The 20,215-nt window shown below is 35.4% G+C and overlaps 7 protein-coding genes and 1 non-coding gene across 9 annotated transcripts; 7 read left to right on the forward strand and 1 right to left on the reverse strand.

Moving 5' to 3' along the window:
• The first annotated feature begins 403 nt into the window (after positions 1 to 403).
• Positions 404 to 2,898, forward strand: LOC104783096 (peroxisome biogenesis protein 3-1). The gene is made up of 7 exons (XM_010508179.3): positions 404 to 783; positions 912 to 1,073; positions 1,196 to 1,386; positions 1,489 to 1,619; positions 1,922 to 2,049; positions 2,172 to 2,378; positions 2,499 to 2,898. Exons 1-7 carry the CDS (start codon positions 770 to 772, stop codon positions 2,740 to 2,742), a joined length of 1,077 nt encoding a protein of 358 aa, XP_010506481.2. The 5' UTR covers positions 404 to 769; the 3' UTR covers positions 2,743 to 2,898.
• Positions 2,899 to 3,135: 237 nt separating this feature from the next.
• Positions 3,136 to 5,346, forward strand: LOC104783106 (pre-mRNA-splicing factor SPF27 homolog). Of its 2 annotated transcripts, XR_767174.2 has the most exons (7): positions 3,136 to 3,436; positions 3,896 to 4,074; positions 4,178 to 4,261; positions 4,579 to 4,648; positions 4,737 to 4,870; positions 4,956 to 5,114; positions 5,200 to 5,346. XR_767174.2 is itself a non-coding variant. In XM_010508191.2 (6 exons), exons 1-6 carry the CDS (start codon positions 3,197 to 3,199, stop codon positions 5,008 to 5,010), a joined length of 762 nt encoding a protein of 253 aa, XP_010506493.2. In that variant the 5' UTR covers positions 3,136 to 3,196; the 3' UTR covers positions 5,011 to 5,346. The 2 variants fall into 2 exon arrangements, 1 of the variants encoding a protein (XP_010506493.2); XM_010508191.2 differs by having other exon boundaries at positions 4,956 to 5,346.
• A 296-nt stretch (positions 5,347 to 5,642) lies between these two features.
• Positions 5,643 to 6,248, forward strand: LOC109132232 (defensin-like protein 229). Its single transcript, XM_019243556.2, has 2 exons — positions 5,643 to 5,783; positions 5,906 to 6,248. The coding sequence occupies exons 1-2, from the start codon at positions 5,732 to 5,734 to the stop codon at positions 6,118 to 6,120; spliced, it is 267 nt and encodes an 88-aa protein (XP_019099101.1). The 5' UTR covers positions 5,643 to 5,731; the 3' UTR covers positions 6,121 to 6,248.
• Positions 6,249 to 7,080: 832 nt separating this feature from the next.
• LOC147949639 (defensin-like protein 229) lies at positions 7,081 to 7,639 on the forward strand. Its single transcript, XM_087453394.1, has 2 exons — positions 7,081 to 7,234; positions 7,371 to 7,639. Exons 1-2 carry the CDS (start codon positions 7,168 to 7,170, stop codon positions 7,556 to 7,558), a joined length of 255 nt encoding a protein of 84 aa, XP_087309520.1. The 5' UTR covers positions 7,081 to 7,167; the 3' UTR covers positions 7,559 to 7,639.
• Positions 7,640 to 10,303: 2,664 nt separating this feature from the next.
• Positions 10,304 to 12,637, forward strand: LOC104783113 (beta-1,2-xylosyltransferase XYXT1-like). Its single transcript, XM_010508209.3, has 3 exons — positions 10,304 to 10,867; positions 10,956 to 11,252; positions 11,355 to 12,637. The coding sequence occupies exons 1-3, from the start codon at positions 10,711 to 10,713 to the stop codon at positions 12,551 to 12,553; spliced, it is 1,653 nt and encodes a 550-aa protein (XP_010506511.1). The 5' UTR covers positions 10,304 to 10,710; the 3' UTR covers positions 12,554 to 12,637.
• A 1,512-nt stretch (positions 12,638 to 14,149) lies between these two features.
• LOC104783119 (T-complex protein 1 subunit delta) lies at positions 14,150 to 16,150 on the forward strand. The gene has a single exon (XM_010508219.2). It carries the CDS (start codon positions 14,318 to 14,320, stop codon positions 15,926 to 15,928), a length of 1,611 nt encoding a protein of 536 aa, XP_010506521.1. The 5' UTR covers positions 14,150 to 14,317; the 3' UTR covers positions 15,929 to 16,150.
• A 225-nt stretch (positions 16,151 to 16,375) lies between these two features.
• LOC147949640 (small nucleolar RNA snoR118) lies at positions 16,376 to 16,473 on the forward strand. Its single transcript, XR_015565611.1, has one exon. It is a non-coding gene; the product is annotated as a small nucleolar RNA snoR118 (small nucleolar RNA).
• Positions 16,474 to 17,354: 881 nt separating this feature from the next.
• LOC104783128 (WAT1-related protein At3g18200-like) lies at positions 17,355 to 19,260 on the reverse strand. The gene is made up of 6 exons (XM_010508229.3): positions 19,020 to 19,260; positions 18,733 to 18,795; positions 18,515 to 18,631; positions 18,037 to 18,427; positions 17,796 to 17,947; positions 17,355 to 17,719 (listed from the first exon to the last, which is right to left on the reverse strand). The coding sequence occupies exons 1-6, from the start codon at positions 19,205 to 19,207 to the stop codon at positions 17,554 to 17,556; spliced, it is 1,077 nt and encodes a 358-aa protein (XP_010506531.1). The 5' UTR covers positions 19,208 to 19,260; the 3' UTR covers positions 17,355 to 17,553.
• Positions 19,261 to 20,215: the final 955 nt, after the last annotated feature.

Raw genomic sequence — 20,215 nt, forward strand, 5'->3', positions numbered from 1 at the left:
AAGTTGACTTTAGGACTGAATTGCTTTCTTCTTATACACGTGGGGGCCTACTTGTAAACCGAGAAATGTCATAGGAACCGGTTTGTTCGTAGAAACATTTCATTATTCAGTAATAAAAGTGACTGGTAATGTATGTCCAATTTATTGAATGTTGGATTCATTCAATATCGTACCTAATTTTGCATATGGATATTATTGAAACTTTTAAAGTGTATTTTTTACCTGAATGGATTCGATTTCTTTCTAAACCAATGAGAACCTTTATAAAATCGGTCTATTGAAACTACCGAGTTAAGTTTACGGTCTCGGAACTATATATATTGTTGTTTTGACCTAATAAAAGTAAATTGACTTTTGGTTCGGTTTAGTTCGGTTATATAAAAGAAAGGACGAGATTCTAATCTTGTTTTGTGAGATTCATCAGTTTCCAAAATTTAGAGAATCTCTCTCTCTCTCTCTGTCGCCTGAAGTGATAACATTCTCATTATTCATTCATTCACACCCCCAAGGATTATTAGATCGGAGCTATCAAAACCCATCTTCTCGCCGGAAAATTTCTCTGTTTTTTTTGTTGTTTTTTTTTTTTTTTTTTTAATTACTTTCAATCCAGATAACAACAACACGACAGGGGAATCTTAGCCTCTCTCTCTCTCTCTCTTCCATCTTTATCTCTCTGTCTATAGAAGTAATTGAGATATATATATATCTTCAACACGAAGCTTTCAAGCCAATGGATTCGTTGGTTCGAAACCAGTAGCTTCAAAAGGTCATGGATTTAGTCAGGTGTGTGTTCTCTAATCTCCTTTTTTTGTCTCACTATTTTTGATTTCAAGTTCCGTAGGGTTTTAGGTAAACGTTTAGAAACTGATAAATTAGGTTTTTTTTTTTTTACGATTGATTCCATGTTTTAGGGGTTTCTGGAGGAAACATAGAAGGAAGATTTTGGTGACGTCGACTTGTTTGGGAAGTGGGTATTTGCTCTACAAACTATACAATGCCCATACTCGTAACCTCGCTGACTTGGAACGAGAGCTTGCTAACGAGCGTGAGAATGACGAGATCATCAAAACCCAGTTGAGTTTTTTTGTAACCTCCTCACACCTAAAGACAGAGTCTTTTTTTATAGCTTTTGATCAAGTTTTGTAGTGAGCTTATATTGTTTTTTTGGGTTTTGTTCTCTATGCTCTGATGATAGAATGAAGGCACATTTCGATAACATTCAGATGATTGCTGATACTGCAACATTGCCTCACGCAATGCATCACTTGAGTAGCCGTTTAGTTGAAGAGATCGATGTCTCTAGTATTATGGATAAGCTAAGCCAAGGCAAAGGGCTATTGATTCCTTCTGAGAAGCTTCAACTCTGGAATGAGCTCAAAATTTTGAGTGCGTTTTTCTCTCTCTTGCGCTGTACATTAATCTGTGGCAACATTGGATATTCTCATCAAACAGTTTTTTTTTTCTTTTCTTGTCTTTCGTTGTGTTCAGGTTTCACGAGGATGGTTTTGTCGCTTTGGTCAGTTACTATGCTTAGTTTGTACATTAGGGTTCAAGTCAATATCTTGGGCAGACATTTATATATCGACACTGCTAGAGGTCTTGGCAGCTCCCATTTACTCGTAAGACATTTTTACTTCTCTCTTTCATTGTTTGTTTATCAATCGCACAAGACTTATAAGCTTCTTCCTTCTGGTCGTAAGATTCAGTATATTGTTATTTCATTTTTTTAACTAATTTGGTTATTCTGATAGATTTTTGTGTGTATTCAATCTGTTTTGTTGCATTGTATCTGGAAATATCAAATTTCATAATGAGATTCATGGGTGGTATAGATATCCTTTTTCTTATATTCTTTTGGAAATTATTGATATAACTCTCTACCAACATACTTTCTTTTTGTTTTTTTTTTTTGTTTTGACAGGATGAATTAGATCTCATAGATAGAGATGACGAACAAAAGTTTTTGGCAAGCGCTGATTTTCTTTCGACCAGTGGTATGCCGAGTTTGATATCTGATATGCAGAGTGCAGTGAAAGAAGTACTCAAGGGGTAAAAGCTACTATACTATCAAAGATCTCTCGCTTGTTTCTCATCCTTAAGGAGTGATCTTATGTTGCCTCAAATGCCTATGAATGTATAGGGAAATCTAATTATGTGTTGGTTGATTGCAGAAAGCAGTTAAAGGATGTGTTGACCACAAAGGTTCTTCAAGAAACTGTGATGCGGATTCTTGATGTGTTTATGAGCACTGGAAGTCCACATCACTGGGTAGATTATCTAATGATGTCCCAAGATACGACCACTGATGTTTCCTCTCCTGATGCAACTCTCTCCAAGTTTCATCAACTCATTACCGAGACACGGGAAGTACTCACAAGGTAAAATAGTCCTAAAGACGAACAATTTCACTTATATAAGCGTTGTCCTCGTTTTCTTGCTTTAATGCTCAAAGCAATCCTGTAACCATTTTTTCTTGGTCTTTCTTTTCTTGGTTGCAGCAATGATTTTACAAATGTAGCAGAGATTTCACTCAAGTCTTGTGCTGTTGCGTTAGTAGAGGAGATAGAAACACAGACCGGTCTGGCCATGGGGATGCAATTGGCCAAGCTATTACCACAGATTGAGAAGACAATGCCGGAGATTTCAGCTGAACCGGACAAGAACCGGTTCTTGCAACTCATCCGAGATTTGCCTGAAGTTAAACTGTTTTTCACTCTTTTATACGCAAATATGCCTCAGTAGCTATTAAATCATCATCGATTCCTAATTACCAAATTGTTTCTTTGATTACTTCTCTTGTTTGTTTTCAGTTTACTTAAAATCGAATTTCATCAAAATAATGTTGTTCAATATGTATCAAAACATTTAATATCGGCAAAAAAATATATGATTTTATCAGTGCGAAAGTACAAATCAAAACATTGTGTGTATCATCATCCACACCAGAGCTAATGAATTCGATTTCTAAAACCATCAAATATGATACATGAATTCGATTTAACCAACATTTAACCAAAGGTGGTTTAAGTCAGAACATGTAATGCGAAAATTTAGGGCCTTAAAAAGTCTAAGGCCCAATAGATTCGGGTCGGGTTAATTGAACCGGTTATAAGTGTACCAATGTTTTTTTTTCTCAACTTGGGTCTCTCTCTCTCTCTCACACTTTCAGGGAACTTTGTAAAGCCGAGGCTCGATTATGGCGACGAACAATGGGGACGTTCTGATGCTGGAGGCGGCGCCGGAGGTTGCGAGACCCTGGGCGAGTGCGGCGAACGCGGAAGTAATCGATGCGCTTCCTTATATAGACGACGACTATGGCAATCCATTGATTAAGTCGGAGGTAGACCGCTTGGTGGAGGAAGAGATGCGTCGGAGCTCTAAGAAGCCAGCTGACTTTCTCAAGGACTTGCCTCCTCTTCCCAAGTTTGATTTCGAGGTTAATTTCACTTTGGATCCTTTTTATATCGATTTCTTTGTTCGTTTCTCTAGCTCGGGGTTTTTTTATTGGATTAGGGTTTAAGTGAATTCGATGAAATTTTGGTGATTTACAATAGTTTACGTTTCTGGGTTGTGCTTCTTCGTCTTAGATTTTATAGTCGGAGTGTTGATTTGAGTTTTGTTATGTTAGGGTTCTTGTTCTCTTCTTGGTGATTTATCTAAGTTTCACTTAATTCTTCTGAATCAAATAGAATCTTGAGATTGAATGGAATTCTCATGAGCAGTTCTTTACTTTTGCTGAAGATTTCATTGTTTCTAGCTCTTTTTAAATTGTAAGAACTGTTTCAGATCTTGTTAATAGTTTTAGGATTAAGGTGATTAGGTGAAGTTGTGTATTCAAAGTTCTGATGTATTGATTGGTTTTTGTCTCCTTTGTTTGTTCTAAAACGAATATCAGAACTGCCCAGCCCTAGGCAAAGAGTATGAGCGTCTTCGAGCTGGAAAGCCTCCAGTGCGGATAGATTTTGAATCTCGATACAAGCTTGAAATGCCGCCTGCTAATAAGAGAAATGACGATGCTGCCTGGAAGCAATATCTTCAGAAGAATCAACGGTCATTGCAACAGAAGATGATCGAGTAAGCCAAAATTTCTGAATGTTTCTATATTACATGTTTTCTCTTCTGAAGAATGGTACATTCTGCTTTCATATTCTTAAATTGTTGATCTGTTAATTCACAGGCTTGAGAATTTGGAGATGATGTCAAAACATGGCCCTGAACTTTGGAGACAGAACAACCATCGGTTAGAAGTATTCTTGTCCAGGTTTGTTTTTCACATTCATATGTACAACAGCATTGATTGAATTGTGTCTGTCGTTACACTGTAAATTGGGGATTAAATTGGGTTCAAGATCTTTTGTTGATGGATTGTGTTTATCCTAGATGATCTGCTGAACCATGCTTCTTTGGCTTTTAGTATATTAGTCTTGCTTTGCGTTTTTCTTCAAGTGCGTTTTGCATTAAAGCTTCTTTGTTCCCATGACACATAAGAAGCTCTTCGTGTAGTTGAGGAATGTCACTCTTTGTCAACTCTTATCTATCTTTCTGGTCCCAACACTCTATTTGGTCTCTATTTTGTAGAATGCAAAGACTAGCTCAGGAGCAAAATGAGGAAATTGAAAAAGTAAATAGGGAAAGGAAGTATCATCAGGTGAATACTTTTGTAACATTTTGCACTGCACTATTATCTTCAGTTTACGGGGTAATCTGAAACTTTATTCTGTGTGTGGCCATACCAGCAAACCACGTCATACGAGCTCAATGCTCTATCTCAAGAATGGAGACAGCTATGTGTGAAGAATAAGGAGATTCAGTCTGCTTGTGCCGTGCTTGAGACACAAATCGAGTCTTATAAAAAAGAGGCTGCTGAAAGGTGAAGAAAATATCTTCTAACCTCTTTCCAACACTCAAAAGTTGAATTTAAACGTAATACTAAAATCGTGGGTTGTGTGTTTCAGGGGATGGAACTTAGAAGAGAAACTAGAGAACATTGAGCCACTTCAACTGCAATGAGGTACCTCCCTTGCTTGAGCCACTACAATTGCAATGAGCTGCCTCCCTTGCTTGAAGTGGTGCTTGAGTAGAGTGGATTCAGATCGAAACAGCAGCTGCTGTAGGTCAGTTTGGTTTGAGTTGTGGACTAAAGACGAGACAGTTGCTGTTTTTTTGGCAGTTTTGTGTAACCATCTACTTTCCTGTCAGGTAGCTGAATCGGACAAGTAATTGTGTTTGGAAGTATCGAAACTCTTAAATTTATCAAGCATGTGACGTTTTACGATTTGGTAGTGAAAAAATGATGATGTTTATTAACCTTCTAATAATATATCATGTCTTCCGGCTTCCGCCATATATTTTGATTTTTAATTTGATTTTTTTCTCTGTCACCTAAAAAGAGATTTTGATTTTTTTTTTCTCGAATAAGATTCTAAATGGAGTAATTTACTCCATAATAATAATATTTATCTCTTTGTGAAAAAGTTGCATTGTCATGCAGACAAGCAACTCCATGCATTTTTTTCCTTTTCTAAAATTAAACTGCCAATTTTGTCGATCTCCTTGACTACTTCTCTTTTTTTATTTTCCTCTTCATTTAGTCTAAAAATAACTATTTTTGATGTGATCAGTAATTATCCATAAGTAAAAGTTACATACTTGTTACTTATTAGAAGAGACAAACAAACAGGAAGTTTCTGCATGTAACAAAGACAATATATATCATCAGTTTTGTTGAATCATGAAGTCGAGTACTTTGTTTATGGTTTCTTGTATTCTCAATCACGTGAAAGGTACGTTACGTAGTGTGTATACTATTGTTCTTTTGACGTAAAATTAATTAGTAGTATCCACCATATACAAACTTGCTAGCATTTATCAATTGTCTATATATATTATCCCATTATAATTTTAGAGGTGAAATCGGTGGAGAACAAGGGGAAGAAGGTGAGGAAGGTGTGCACAAAGGCACAAATTTTCAAAGAAAATTGTGGGATGGACGGAAACAAGACGTGCATCAAAGGCTTTAACAAAATCAAAGAGTACCCTTTTCATTGCGACTGTGAACTTCATGTACCAACCGAGAGCAGACGTGAGTGCATATGTAAATTTCCAACTACCCCTTGCTAAGTTTTAATTATGTTATAATACGTCAGATAAATTCATCTCTAATGTATCTTCAAATTAAATTACCTTCATTATATCTATCTATGTAAAAATCAATAAAGTTATAAACTAGTCCGGTTATGTCGATAAAAGATCTTACGTACTCTACTCATTTTCAGATTATTTTTGAGACGTTCTCAAAGTTTTTGTCAATCGCGTAATTGACATGTATACGTAACTTATTTCTATCATCGTTTGATATTAGATTATGGTGTTGACAAAAGAAATATATATTACTGTCAGATTAAGGCAACAATAATTATTTATGTTTTAACCACTCGGTAATTTTTTTCGACATTATTGGTTTTAACAGTAACAAAAACCATGCATCAATGAGAGACGCATGTAATTGAATATGATTAATACCAATTTGATCAGACTGTTGTTAAGGTCATTACAGCTGCATAATGCACTCAGACCATTGTTAAAGTTCTTAGAGCCACGGAATGCACTCAGACTGTTGTTAAAATCATTAAAGCTGTGAAATGCGCTCAAACTGTTATTAAGATCAGAGTGCAGAATGCGCTCATACTGTTGTGAAGATCAAAGAGCTGCAGAAGACGCTCAAGTGGTTGTGAAGGTCAAAGGAGTAGCGCAAGGTACTTAGACTGATGTGAGGGATCGAAGCAGCGAAAGACGCTTCAAATCATATCAAAGAGTTTTATGTTTTTGTTTTACTCTTCAAGAAAACACTCCAACTTGAAAGGATAATAGAAAATATGGGTCACTGACTATTTAGATAATATGGACCAACACACTCCAACTCGATGGAGTAATAGGAAATATGGGCCACTGACTATTAAGATAATATGGATCATGGGCTATTATTGTATATGGGCTTAAGTAGAGTTGCATTATGAGATTAGGGTTATTGAGTATCCTATTTATATGTATCTGTAGCTGTTTATCTCAAGAACAGAAATACAACAGCCTTCTCCCAAAACCTTTCTCTAAAAATTATTCTCTAATTATTTTGGACAATATTGTTTTAAACAGTTTTGTGGAATCATCATGAAGTCTAGTACCTTGTTAATGGTCTTTTTTGTTCTCATGTTTTGTGTTTTCAATCACGTGAAAGGTATGTTGATTAATATCCGCGATAAGAAAAGATTATGTATTCAAAAATCAAACTTGCTGCATATAAATTTGATCCCTTTATAATATAACCCCATTTTTGTGTGTGAGTGATTTTTTTTTTTTTTTTTTTAACAAAGAGGTGAGATCTCTGGAGAATAAGGTGTGCATAAAGTCACAAGTATTCGAACAAAATTGTGGGTGGGACGGGAACAAGACGTGCATCAAAGGCTTTAATAAAATCAAAGAGTACCCTATTTCTTGCGAGTGTAGCATTTATGATGTAGATAATAGCAGACGTTTGTGCAAATGTAAATTTCCTTGCTAAGAGTTTTAGTCCCATATGTTACCTTTATATCAATGTAAAAGTCAATAAAGTTATAAACTAGTCCGGCTATGTCGATAAAAATCTTGTTTACGTACTCACTTTCAAATTACTTTTGAGACATTCTCCAAGTTGAAGTTGTGTTTCACGTTGGTAATTTGAGGTCTGCATTGGGCCTCGCGTACGTATATATTGTTAATCAGAGAGATAGGGGGATTTGAATCTAGTAATATACTATATGTTAGTAATTGGTTTTAGAGTCCAATTAATTTTGTGGCGAACAGTAAAACTCTTATTTCCGTTTGTTTTCTTTTTAGTTCTATCAACATCGCAAAATCATTATATATTTTTATATACTTTGAAGTATATATATATATTTTTTAGATTTATCCAAGTACTGGTTTCGAGGGTGAGCAAGTTAGGATAAATTTTTGGCATGAGTTTATCATGAACAAAGGTTAGCATATATATATTAATTGTAGTCTAGAATGAACATCCATCAATCCATGGCTACTGGCTAGCATATAATTTAACTAAGAAAAATAAATAAATAATAGATTTCGTTTCCTACAAATGCATGGATTTAGTTAATGAGCCGCCGGTTTGTTGTAGTTCACGTATTGAGTCTATTGACCAAAAAAAAGCAACGTAGAAATATCAAATAGTTGCATTTGGTTACACATTCGACTCTTTAACTACAAAATTCAGATAATAATTTCAGAAGGTCTATGAACTCGGAGGCATTTATTTATAATATGGCGTATAATAAGAGCACATAGTACTACGATTCACGTTTTTATGTTTTTTTTGTTACTACAGAACAACATATATAACGTAAGGCGGTCAAGCCCAGAGATAATGTTATTTTTTAGTTACAAAAAGACAATACGTTTTTTTCTGTTTTATTAATTAAGACCAGAGACAATGCTGTCATATTGTATTTTGGTAGATTATGAAAGTAATATGTTTCTTCCATTAAATACCAGCATTTCTACATGTTGTGTTACTTGTTGTTTGACCCAAAAAAAAAAAAAGTTACTTGTTGTGGTTTCGAGTGGTACGAATTCAATTTCTACTCAATTTATTTATAGAGCCATGCATTATATATATTGTCACTGAGCATTTGTAAAATGTTAATGAGACACACAAAAAAAAATGCTTGATGAATGATGAATAATAATTTTAACCAGAAAATGACGAATCCTTTGCTCATAATCTTTTTTTTTTTATCTTATTATACCAATCTTGTCACAAAACATAAATTATGCATTTCCAACCGATGATTCTTCCAACTTTTAAAAAATAAGTATATTTTTCTATGTATCAACACAATTTAAATTTCATATCACAATTCAACAAAAAAAAAATCGTATATTGGAAGGTGCACACGTACGTAGTCATGCGACCCACCAAATAGGCTATAAGACGCGGAACTTGTTAGAATGTCTCTTTCCTACTTAACAACCTTCTTATATTGCTATTATTATTATTATTATATGTTTCTTATTACCACCTAGATTAATTAATGGAAACCCCCATATTGTGCTTAACACATTTCAATTGGATGTTGAGGTAATCACCGCACGTTTCTCTCTATAAGTAGATTTAGTCCTTCAGATTCCATAGTAAGACTCAAGTTATATAGTAAACAAACATTAACAAAAGGAATCACTATTGATTTGAAAACCTGCACCAATGATTATAACCAGTAGCAAGATTGGTTATGACACAATTACACAACTATACCAGTCACATCCGCAATGACATTATGATCATAGTTCACAAACATCTAAAAGTTTTGACATGTATATGTAAAATCGTTTGTCATATATTTACTGATATTAGATTAGGATAACGATCACTAATTATGTTTTAACTACTCTATAATGTTTTATTTTTCAACGGACTTAGTCTAGTTAGATGGAGATAGTTAAAATTTCATAAGACCATACCATCAATTATTGAATTCAAATATACATAGAAAAAAAATGAAAAAAAATGTAATGAGAGATTGTTGGGTAAAAGTCGTCCAAAGTCGACAATCGAACAACCAAGTATCACATAAATCTAGAAATACTTCACCAACTGTTAGTTGATTCATAGCTTTCAGGCCACATTTTGATTCTGCCTCCTTCGTTAATTGGTCTCAAGGAAACAAAAACTAAACAATGAACAATCAATCATTTAGATTTTGGTTGTCTGTCATAACAGTCAACTACAAAACTTTCTTTCATTTCCATTATTTTATTAAAGAAAAGTACTAGTTAATGAACTTCTAATCAATTTCCATATGTTCGATATTTTTAGTATACTCATTTTTGTGTAAGTTGTAGTTTCCACAATTTTATTTGTTTTTTCTTTGTCAGCCACACTGTGTATTTAGATAAAAATAATCGGCAATCTAATTTGGAAAAGAAAAGTTTACAAAAAAATAACATACATATATGGCTTTATTAGCCTAGCTCTACTGCCGAACAAGCTTAGCAGTCATCCTAAACATTTAACTAAAATTGTACTATAAATTTTTGCAAAAATAGAATAAACTCGTCCAGAAAGTTTGAGAAACTGGATATTTTGTCAGAGTTATGCGACAGTTTGATCAGCTTAGAACTATTCAATAGATTGTCTACTCCTAGTGAAATCATGATTGACAATTCTGTTAATTCTTTGTTAAAATTTGTACATTTTGGTTGTTCATTAATTATAATTTATATCTATTAAAGTACTCGATATTAACGAAGCTAAAAAGAAGAATCGTGGGGAGCATTAATTAAGCTGCTTACTAAGACTTCTTCTTCTTCGACTAACTACTTCATGCCCTCCAAATCCTTCCTCTCCAATGCCGACACTCCCCATGATTTTAAAATTAATAAGACTCTCCTTTTATCAATACACTAATATTCGTTTATTTTTATCTTCAACACCTAAACGTTCTCTTCTTGATCCTGTCTTAAAATCCAGACATTTTTAGAGACACGACCAATATATGTCGTAGAACAAGTTCTTAAATACCTCAAAACTATCCTCTCCCTCTCTCATATTCATTCATTCATTCATTCATTCATCTCTCTACATTCGCGAGAAGACTGGTTTCCAAATATTTCTTGTAGCACAAGAAAGATTATAAAAGTTTGTGTATCTTGAGAAACAAAGTAATGACAGAGAAGAATCTTCTTTACGATACGATACTTGCTCGAAGTTTTAGCAAAAACGAGCAGAAAAGACTTGGCTATGGAGCTTTCATTGCCTCTCTTCTCTTCGTCTTCACTCTTTGCACTGTCTTTAAACCTTATCTGAGCCCTCTACCAGTCGGTATGTCTCTTACCACGTTTTCCAAAACGTCAGAAAACGCATAAACATTAATCATGAATCATAACGGTTTATCTTTTTGTTTCTTCAGTGGAGCTGCAATTATCAGTGGACGACGATGGTCTCCGAATGCTGAGAATAACCGAACCGCAGAAACCGCAAGCAATAACGAGCAGCAACGAAGCAACATCGGAAGATTTAGAGAAACTCATTGTCCCAACGAAGCAAGATAACATTACATCAAATGGAGTAATTACTCAGAGCCTAGTCAGTTCTGTAGATGAGAAGCTTAGTGTTTGCAACGACACAAGCTTGCCTAAGAATCATCTTGATTCGTTTAATTGTACTACTACCAACACTACAATCTCCGACGAACAAGTTATAACAGGTTCGCATACCTCAAATTATTTTCTCTATCTATAGTTGTCTTGTATTGTTATTGGTTTTAGTAAAGTTATTGATATTTTTGGTCTTTTGGGTGAATTTGCAGATATTGAAAGCAAATTGGAGAAAACTATGAAACCAATATGCAACAAGCTAAAAAGAACAGAGTTGTGCGAGGTAAGCGGCGACGTGAGAATCCATGGCAAATCCGCGACAGTTTCTGTAGCGATCACGTTTGCGTTTTCGGGGAATTCCACGTGGCATATGAGACCTTACGTGCGAAAAGGTGATACTGCGGCCATGAATCGCGTTAGAGAATGGACGGTGAAATTGGAACAAAACGCAGACGACCAATTACAGAACGCTAATTTCTCGCGTTGCGATAAAAATCACAGCATTCCGGCGATGCTTTTCTCACTCGGAGGCTACTCGATGAACAATTTCCACGATTTCACCGACATCGTGATTCCTCTGTACACGACGGCGCGTAGATTCAACGGCGAGGTTCAGTTCCTCGTGACAAACAAGAATCCACGGTGGATCGAAAAATTTAGGGATTTACTGAGGAAACTCTCCAACTACGAAGTGATTTACATCGACGACGAAGACGAAACGCACTGCTTCAGCAGCGTCGTCGTCGGTCTCAATCGCCACCGTGAGTATTACAAAGAGCTGACGATCGATCCTTCGAATTTGGAGTATTCCATGTCCGATTTCCGAAGTTTTCTAAGAGACGCTTACTCGTTGCCTAACGCCGCCGTGACTACGAGACAGATGCGGCGGCGGAGGCCACGCATTCTGATTTTGTCTAGAGGCAGATCGCGAGCATTCACGAACGCCGGCGAGATCGCGAGAGCGGCGAGGCTAATCGGATTCAAAGTCGTGGTGGCGGAAGCGAACACGGGACTCGCGAGTTTCTCACAAACGGTGAATTCATGCGACGTGATGGTCGGCGTTCACGGCGCGGGGCTTACAAACATGGTGTTCTTGCCGGAGAACGCGGTGGTGGTTCAGATTCTTCCGATCGGTGGATTCGAGTGGCTGGCGAAGACGGATTTCGAGGATCCATCGAAGGGGATGAATCTGAGGTATCTGGAGTACAAGATCACGCCGGAGGAGAGCACGCTGATGCAGAAGTACGGACGCGATCACGAGATCGTTAGAGATCCATCGGCGGTTGCGAAACGCGGGTGGGAATCGTTTAAGTCGGTTTATTTGGTACAGCAGAACGTTAGCATTGACATGAATCGGTTCAAACCGGTTCTTGTCAAAGCTTTCGAGCTTTTACAGAGTCAGTCGGTGTAATTTAAAAATTTACTGCATTCGTATACTGTAAATTCTTGTAGACGCTATCAATCTGATTCAATCTATATTATTATTTTCACTGCATTTTTGTGAAAAAGACTTGAAGTTGGACAATATTCCATAATAATTAAAATATTTAATACAAAAAAAAAAAAAATTAAATTCAGAAAATCTGGAAATATATATTTACCTAAATATCTGAATAACATCAATTTCTATTTTCCTTTTCAATTACAAGTTTTAAAATGTTTTAATGAAAAAAGAAACTATAATATCTTACCTTATTCAATTTTGATTTTCCATAACTGGTTTGACATTATACATATTTTCCATTACACATAAATTGTTTAATGTTTTCTATGTTAAAATGGATAGAACAATTGATATCAAAATGGATAGAAAAAAAATATTAAAATAAACTAATAATGTATGATTTTATTATACTATATATATATATATTTTGTTTTAACCTCCACAAAATGATATATATTTTTTGAATAAAAAAACATGTGTCATTTATAGAGTTATGATGTCAAATACATATATATATATATCATGTTGCACAATTTAAATAGTGAATACATCAAATTTAGTCATATGAGTAATATCAAAAATATTATCTGTGTAAATATCAATAACAATACTAAAAAAGCAACAATAGTTTATGGAAAATTTTATTTATCCACGGGTCCAAACCTAAACTAAAAATAATCATAAGAATGTGATGAGAATTAGGTTAATATTAGTACACTTATATATTTTTGCGGGTTGGCTTAAAAACACAAACAAAATATTTTAAAACTTAATTTTACATGAAAGGAGTTAAAAATCAACACTAACCCGCTCCATCATACTCATATACAAAACTAACTATTTTTTTTAATAACTATTTTTTTTATTATCCACGGGTCCAAACCTAGACTAAAAATAATAATAAGTATGTGATGGGAATTAGGTTAATATTAGTACACTTATATATTTTAAAACTTAATTTTATATGAAAAAAGTTAAAAACCAACACTAACCTGTTCCATCATACTCATAGACAAAACTAACTAATTTCAAATTGGTGAATAAAATTTAAATATTTTTATACTAACGACAAAGTATTATACATATTAACAGATGTTTACTTTTACAACAACTAATTTTGATTGATTAAATTCCAAAATAAAAGAATTTTGATTAATTAAATTTTAAGTGAAAATAATAATTTTTAAATAGATAAAGAAAATAAAATTACAAATATCTCAATATTATTGTAAAAGAGTTTAAAACATATATTTGATCTAACATAATGTTTTTTTTAGTAAGTTATATAAAATATACAAAAATACATAATCCCGCGGTGTACCGCGGGTTAAAATCTAGTTTCGTGCAAAAGTTGAGAATTGTCAATTATTTACAATTTTTTATTTTAATAGAAAATCTTACACTATAAATTGACATTATTACTTTTACTAGCAATAGTATAGTTTGACAGTTTAATCAAAAAGTCAATGGTTTGTTTATAACAATTAGGCCTTTTTGGGCTAAATGTAGTTCATTTCATCAGGCCCATTTGTACAAACCAAAGAGCTAAACCCTAGTGATTTTTTGAATTTTTTTTTTAATTATCTTTCTCTCTTTTTCGTTTTCAGAACAGTCTCTCTCTCTCTCTCGTCTTCCTCCATCTAGGGTTTTTTGTTCATCGACTCCAGATCATTTTCCCGTAGAAATCATAAACCCGAAATCTCGATCTCTCTCAGTTTATTATAGCAAGAAATGGCGGCGGTAGCAGCACCGATGGCATCGAAGCCCCGTGGATCTAAAGCTGAGTCGTTCGTAGACAACAAGCGTAGAGAAGATATCAGATTCGCCAACATCAACTCTGCTCGCGCCGTCTCTGACGCCGTCCGTACGAGTTTGGGTCCTAAAGGTATGGACAAGATGATTTCCACGGCCAACGGTGAGGTTATCATCACTAACGACGGAGCTACGATCCTCAACAAGATGGAGGTTTTGCAGCCAGCCGCGAAGATGTTGGTCGAGCTTTCTAAATCGCAAGACTCAGCCGCCGGAGATGGTACCACCACTGTCGTTGTAATCGCCGGTGCGCTTCTCAAGGAGTGTCAATCGCTTCTCACGAACGGGATCCACCCTACTGTGATCTCAGATTCGCTTCACAAGGCTTGTGGTAAGGCTATTGATATTTTGACGGCTATGGCTGTTCCTGTTGAGCTCACTGATCGAGATTCGCTTGTTAAATCTGCGAGCACGTCGCTTAACAGTAAGGTTGTTAGTCAGTACTCTACATTGCTTGCTCCTTTAGCTGTAGATGCGGTTCTCTCTGTTATAGATCCGGAGAAGCCTGAGATTGTTGATTTGCGTGATATTAAGATTGTTAAGAAGCTTGGTGGGACTGTGGATGATACACATACTGTGAAAGGTTTGGTTTTTGACAAGAAGGTTAGCCGTGCTGCTGGTGGACCGACTCGTGTGGAGAATGCTAAGATTGCTGTGATTCAGTTCCAGATCTCACCTCCCAAGACTGACATTGAGCAGAGTATTGTTGTGTCTGACTATACTCAGATGGATAGGATCTTGAAAGAGGAGAGGAACTACATCTTGGGGATGATTAAGAAGATTAAAGCAACTGGTTGCAATGTGTTGCTTATCCAGAAGAGTATTTTGAGGGATGCTGTCACTGATTTATCACTTCACTATTTGGCCAAAGCTAAAATCATGGTTATCAAGGATGTTGAGAGAGATGAGATTGAATTCATCACCAAGACGTTGAACTGCTTGCCAATCGCCAATATTGAACATTTCAGAGCTGAGAAGCTTGGTCACGCTGATCTTGTTGAAGAGGCCTCCCTTGGAGATGGAAAGATTTTGAAGATCACTGGAATTAAAGATATGGGAAGAACTACATCTGTTCTCGTCCGTGGCTCCAACCAGCTTGTTCTAGATGAAGCTGAAAGGAGTTTACATGATGCGTTATGTGTGGTTAGGTGTCTGGTGAGCAAGAGGTTCTTGATTGCAGGAGGTGGTGCACCAGAGATTGAGCTCTCAAGGCAGCTTGGTGCTTGGGCTAAGGTGCTTCATGGTATGGAAGGTTACTGTGTGAAGTCTTTCGCTGAAGCTCTTGAGGTCATTCCTTACACTCTGGCCGAGAATGCAGGGTTGAACCCTATCGCTATTGTGACTGAACTCAGGAACAAACATGCTCAAGGAGAAATCAACGCCGGTATAAATGTGAGGAAAGGACAAATCACCAATATCTTGGAGGAAAACGTTGTTCAACCCCTACTTGTGAGTACCAGTGCAATCACTCTAGCAACTGAATGTGTAAGGATGATTATGAAGATTGATGACATCGTCACTGTGAGGTAGTGTGGTAGTTTCTTTCAAAACAGGTCCGAGAACATTCCTCTTGCTCTATCTTAAGCTTTGCTTCTTCTTCTTTTATCATGTTTTGTGTTTGCGCAATGGTTGAACTTAGACTCCCTTTTGTTTTCACCATGTGCTATTGCAGCGAAGTGGTTTTATTTGTGGTTTAGTGGGATTGTATTTCTTTCTAGCGACTTGATATCAAGGTTTCTCCTTTTTGTTTCATATATTGATTAGTTTTGTCATAATTGTCAAACGGTAGGAGTAGAATCAGAACTTCGATTACTGCCTTTCTGTGACTCTCAAATTTTTGATCATGGGTCACAAAATTAGCATCCTTTCTGGATGATCATTGACTCTTGAGGATCCTAAACTATTTTTGTCTGTCTTTGTGTATTAAAATTTGATTTTTCTGGTTTGTGAGAATCTTTATAATGTGGGGAAAGATGGAAAGATGATGATCATGCACTGGGCTCTGAGAAGTTGATTGACATTCAACTTCTTTTTGATGGATAATGCAGCCTAGAATAGAAAGCTTGATCTGATTTTTCTTATTACAGCCATTCTTGTTCTTTTGATATATAGTTCCCAATAAGATCTTGACAATATTCAAAACATGAATTTGTATTTTTTTATTTATAATGTCATCCAGAATAAGTCGTGTAAAGAAAGTATTGAAGCCATGAGCTCTCCAAGTCAAATTTTAAACATCAATAAACCATTGGATCCTAAAATATTACATCGGAAACGAGTAGAGGCTTTAGCCGAAGAAATTTGACAGAGTTAATTTGAAAACGAAAATAACCATTTTGACTGAAGAGCAATCTCAGTGGCCTATCTATAAATGAAGAGAGCAATCTCAGTGGCCTATCTATAAATGAAGAGAGCAATTTTGATTAGATACTACTGGATGTTACAAAAACTAAAAAAAAAAAAGACTTGATGTTACATTTGAGAATGTCAGAATGGTATGGTTACTTATAACACGGCTATGTTACAAACAGTACAGACAGTTACAGGTGTCGTCTTCTTTGACGAAAGGCTTGGTTGGTGGTAACTCATCAGGACAGAACTATGCAAAGACTTGAAGACAGAACTATGCAAAGACTTGAAGAGAAACAACACAGTCAAAAATTTGCCGCTTAATACAAGAGAACTCATTACAATGTGTCATTGTCTTCCAATTCTTTCTTTTTTTTTTTGTTTTGATGTTGCCCAGTTTTTTTTATTGCGTTCTAGGCAAAAAAGTCATATAACCCAAGTAAGAAGATACATTGTTGTAAAAATGCAGACCACGTTATGGATTCGTTGTATGAAAGCTCAAGACAGTACACAGTAGCATGAAACATGAGTTTCTCCAGTACATTGGTCTTTCTCCAACCAGACCAGATCACAACATGCATTAACTCTTTGCTTCTATATTGTCAACTTTGAATTTAAAGGTTATCATATTTCCATTTATTTAGAAATTAATTGCAACCCAATTTTGATTACAACTCAAAAGTAAACAACTAGAATAGCCATTGTATGAGAGACCCACTTGAGGAGCCTGTGTGTGTTGGCCAAGTTCTTGTGTGTGTATGTACAGAGAAGCATTGCGCTGTGTTTGCAAAAGTGTTTCCAACCTTTTACACTGCAGATTCAGAATTAGTCTTCTTGTGTTGTGCCTCAAGTAGATGTTTGGTCAGTGACTCTGGATCTTGTTGACTCTCTCCAAGCACTTGTTTTCTTTCTTCGTTTTTGCCCCAAAGAACTAAATAGAGCCCCAACATTATGAACACTGCACCAACAATCCTGCAAATGAAAGATTGAATTAGTTAGAGTAATTTTCAAAGGAACAAAACATGATATTACCGTTTGCAATGCTTACCTTCCGGAGTATAACTGATCACCAAGAATAAGAAATGCCATTGCAGCAACAATAAGTGTCTGGAGTGGCTGGAAGACAGCTACAAAGACTGGACCACTTTTGTAGATACACCATGTCTGAAGATAAACCACCAACCCGGAAGCTATTATCCCCTGTAAGCACGACCAAACAAAACTTCATTTAGTGAATATTATTGATTCAAATCAGGTAAAATTAAGAAGAGGGAGAGAGAGGAGCTTACAGCGTATAGGATGGTGAAGAGCTCTTCCCAAGAGGCGATGATCCAGTTATTGAGATCAGTTTCCACAAACAGAGCAATGACCAGAAACTGAATCAGGCCAAAGAAACATGTGAACGATGTTAAAGTGAGCTTTGCCGGGTATTGCTTTAGAACAGGAGCTTGAAGAACCATCCAACCAGCCCATGATAGACAATGTCCCATTAAGTATAACCATCCTAGTTTCCAGTTCTGTGGTTTGTCAGATCCGGTTACCTCTTCTTGCATGTTAATACTCTTGTCAAAGATTGGAAATCCTCTGTACAATGTGATCACGGTGGCTCCACCGATGCTCACAATGGTTCCCAATACTTTGGCCACACCATGTTTCCTGACTAGGTCTATGTGCTCTAACCTTGTATTCACATCAGAAGATCAGTGTTAGATGCACACAATAAAATGATTAATACTATTTCCATGAAAGAAGTGGTTTGTTAGGTACCTTAGGGTACAAGCCATGATGAAAGTGATGGCAGGAACAGAGTTCTGCATTGCGGAAGCAAAGGTTGGAGTTGCATAGTAAAGTCCCAGTAGGTAGAATCCTTGGTTCGCTGTGATTCTGATGTTGGAAACAGACAAACAGAGTTTCAGAATTGTAATCATTGATTTAAGAATTGAGGAACCAGTTGCTATTGTTGTTCTCTCTGGTTAAGCTATTACCCTATGAGTGCCAAGAAGAAGAACTGAGCCAGTAAAGAGAATGTGAGTGGAGGCCTTTCCTTTCTGTTGATATACAAAGCATTGTTAAGAATATAAATAACCAAAAACAAAAGATCCAAAAACCAAAGGGACAAATTTCATGAAGCTAATCCCAAATGAGATAAAAAGAAACAAACATTCTGAAACTACCCAAAATTTCAGATGAGATCAGAGAGAAAACTTTCTAAAATTAGTAAGTTTTACAAGAAACCTATATGAAAAAAAATGGGAGAGATATGGGGACTTACTTTTCGAAGAAGTAAGCGAATGGACCTATGAGGACAAGGGCAAGGATATTCCTATAAACAGGGTACACAACTTTGCTGACACCAATGTTAAGAGCAACCCTTGAGACAATGTGGAAGCCTGCAAAACAGAACTGAAGTGTGATCAATGCTACCACAAGCTTCATCTTCTCTGATAATACTTTCCCCATTGTCCCTTCTTCTTCTTCTTGGACTCTTCTCTTTTTGAAGTTTGATAAGCACATCAAGATTGATTTTATACTAAGTGTGGTGGTGGCTTGAGATGTAAAATACAGAAAAAAATAATTTATAAGTCACAATAAAATATAAAATGGATGATTAGGGAAAAAACAGATGATACGTCATTTCTTCAAGTGGACCACTATAAGTTGTTTACAATTAATGATTATGAATAATGCTCTGATATATAAGATGATCATTTGACTATAATAATACGATTCGGAGGTTGAATGTTTATGTGACCTCTAGATATGTATGTATTGGTACTAGTTCCCACTTATGTTTAATGTCAAAAAATTTGAGTCGGTTTATGTCATCTACAATTCATACAACTACACTAACAAAACTTGAATTTGGGTTGTGAAAAGATTGACAACAGTAAGTCAGTAATACAAATCACAATTTAATCAAAAAATTTCTTCTAACGTTGATATATACATGTAACTATGTAAGTTTACTTATATTTTAAGAGTACGAGTCCAATTTGTTTTTGGTTTAAGAATGATATGTATATTTTTTTTGGTAATGGATAAGAATAAGACCGATACTCCGTCTGGTTTTTTTTTATTATTCTAGAGTAAAAATTTTGTTTATCAATATTTGTCGTTTTAGAATTCTAATACATATGTTTGGTAAAAATATCAATTTTATCCTAACTATTTTAATGCTTTGACCATTAAAAAAATTAGAATATATGTTAAAGAAGGGATAAAATAGAAAATTTAATTATTTTCTTAATCTGTGTGAAAAACCTTAAACAACAAGTAATTTAAAATGGAGGGAATAATATATTATGGTTATGGTTAGATTTGATACATTTTGGAGAACAATTTTGTTTATCGTGTTTGAATTATCATTATATTTGAGTATGCTTATAGGTTATTTTGTGTTGTAATAATGAGTTAGTGGAATCGAATAGCATGTGATCTACCTCACAATTAGGCATCTTGTCTTGAATG

This window comes from Camelina sativa, chromosome 1 (assembly GCF_030686135.1).
Source record: "Camelina sativa cultivar CO46 ecotype springtype chromosome 1, ASM3068613v1".
Taxonomy (NCBI): domain Eukaryota; kingdom Viridiplantae; phylum Streptophyta; class Magnoliopsida; order Brassicales; family Brassicaceae; genus Camelina; species Camelina sativa.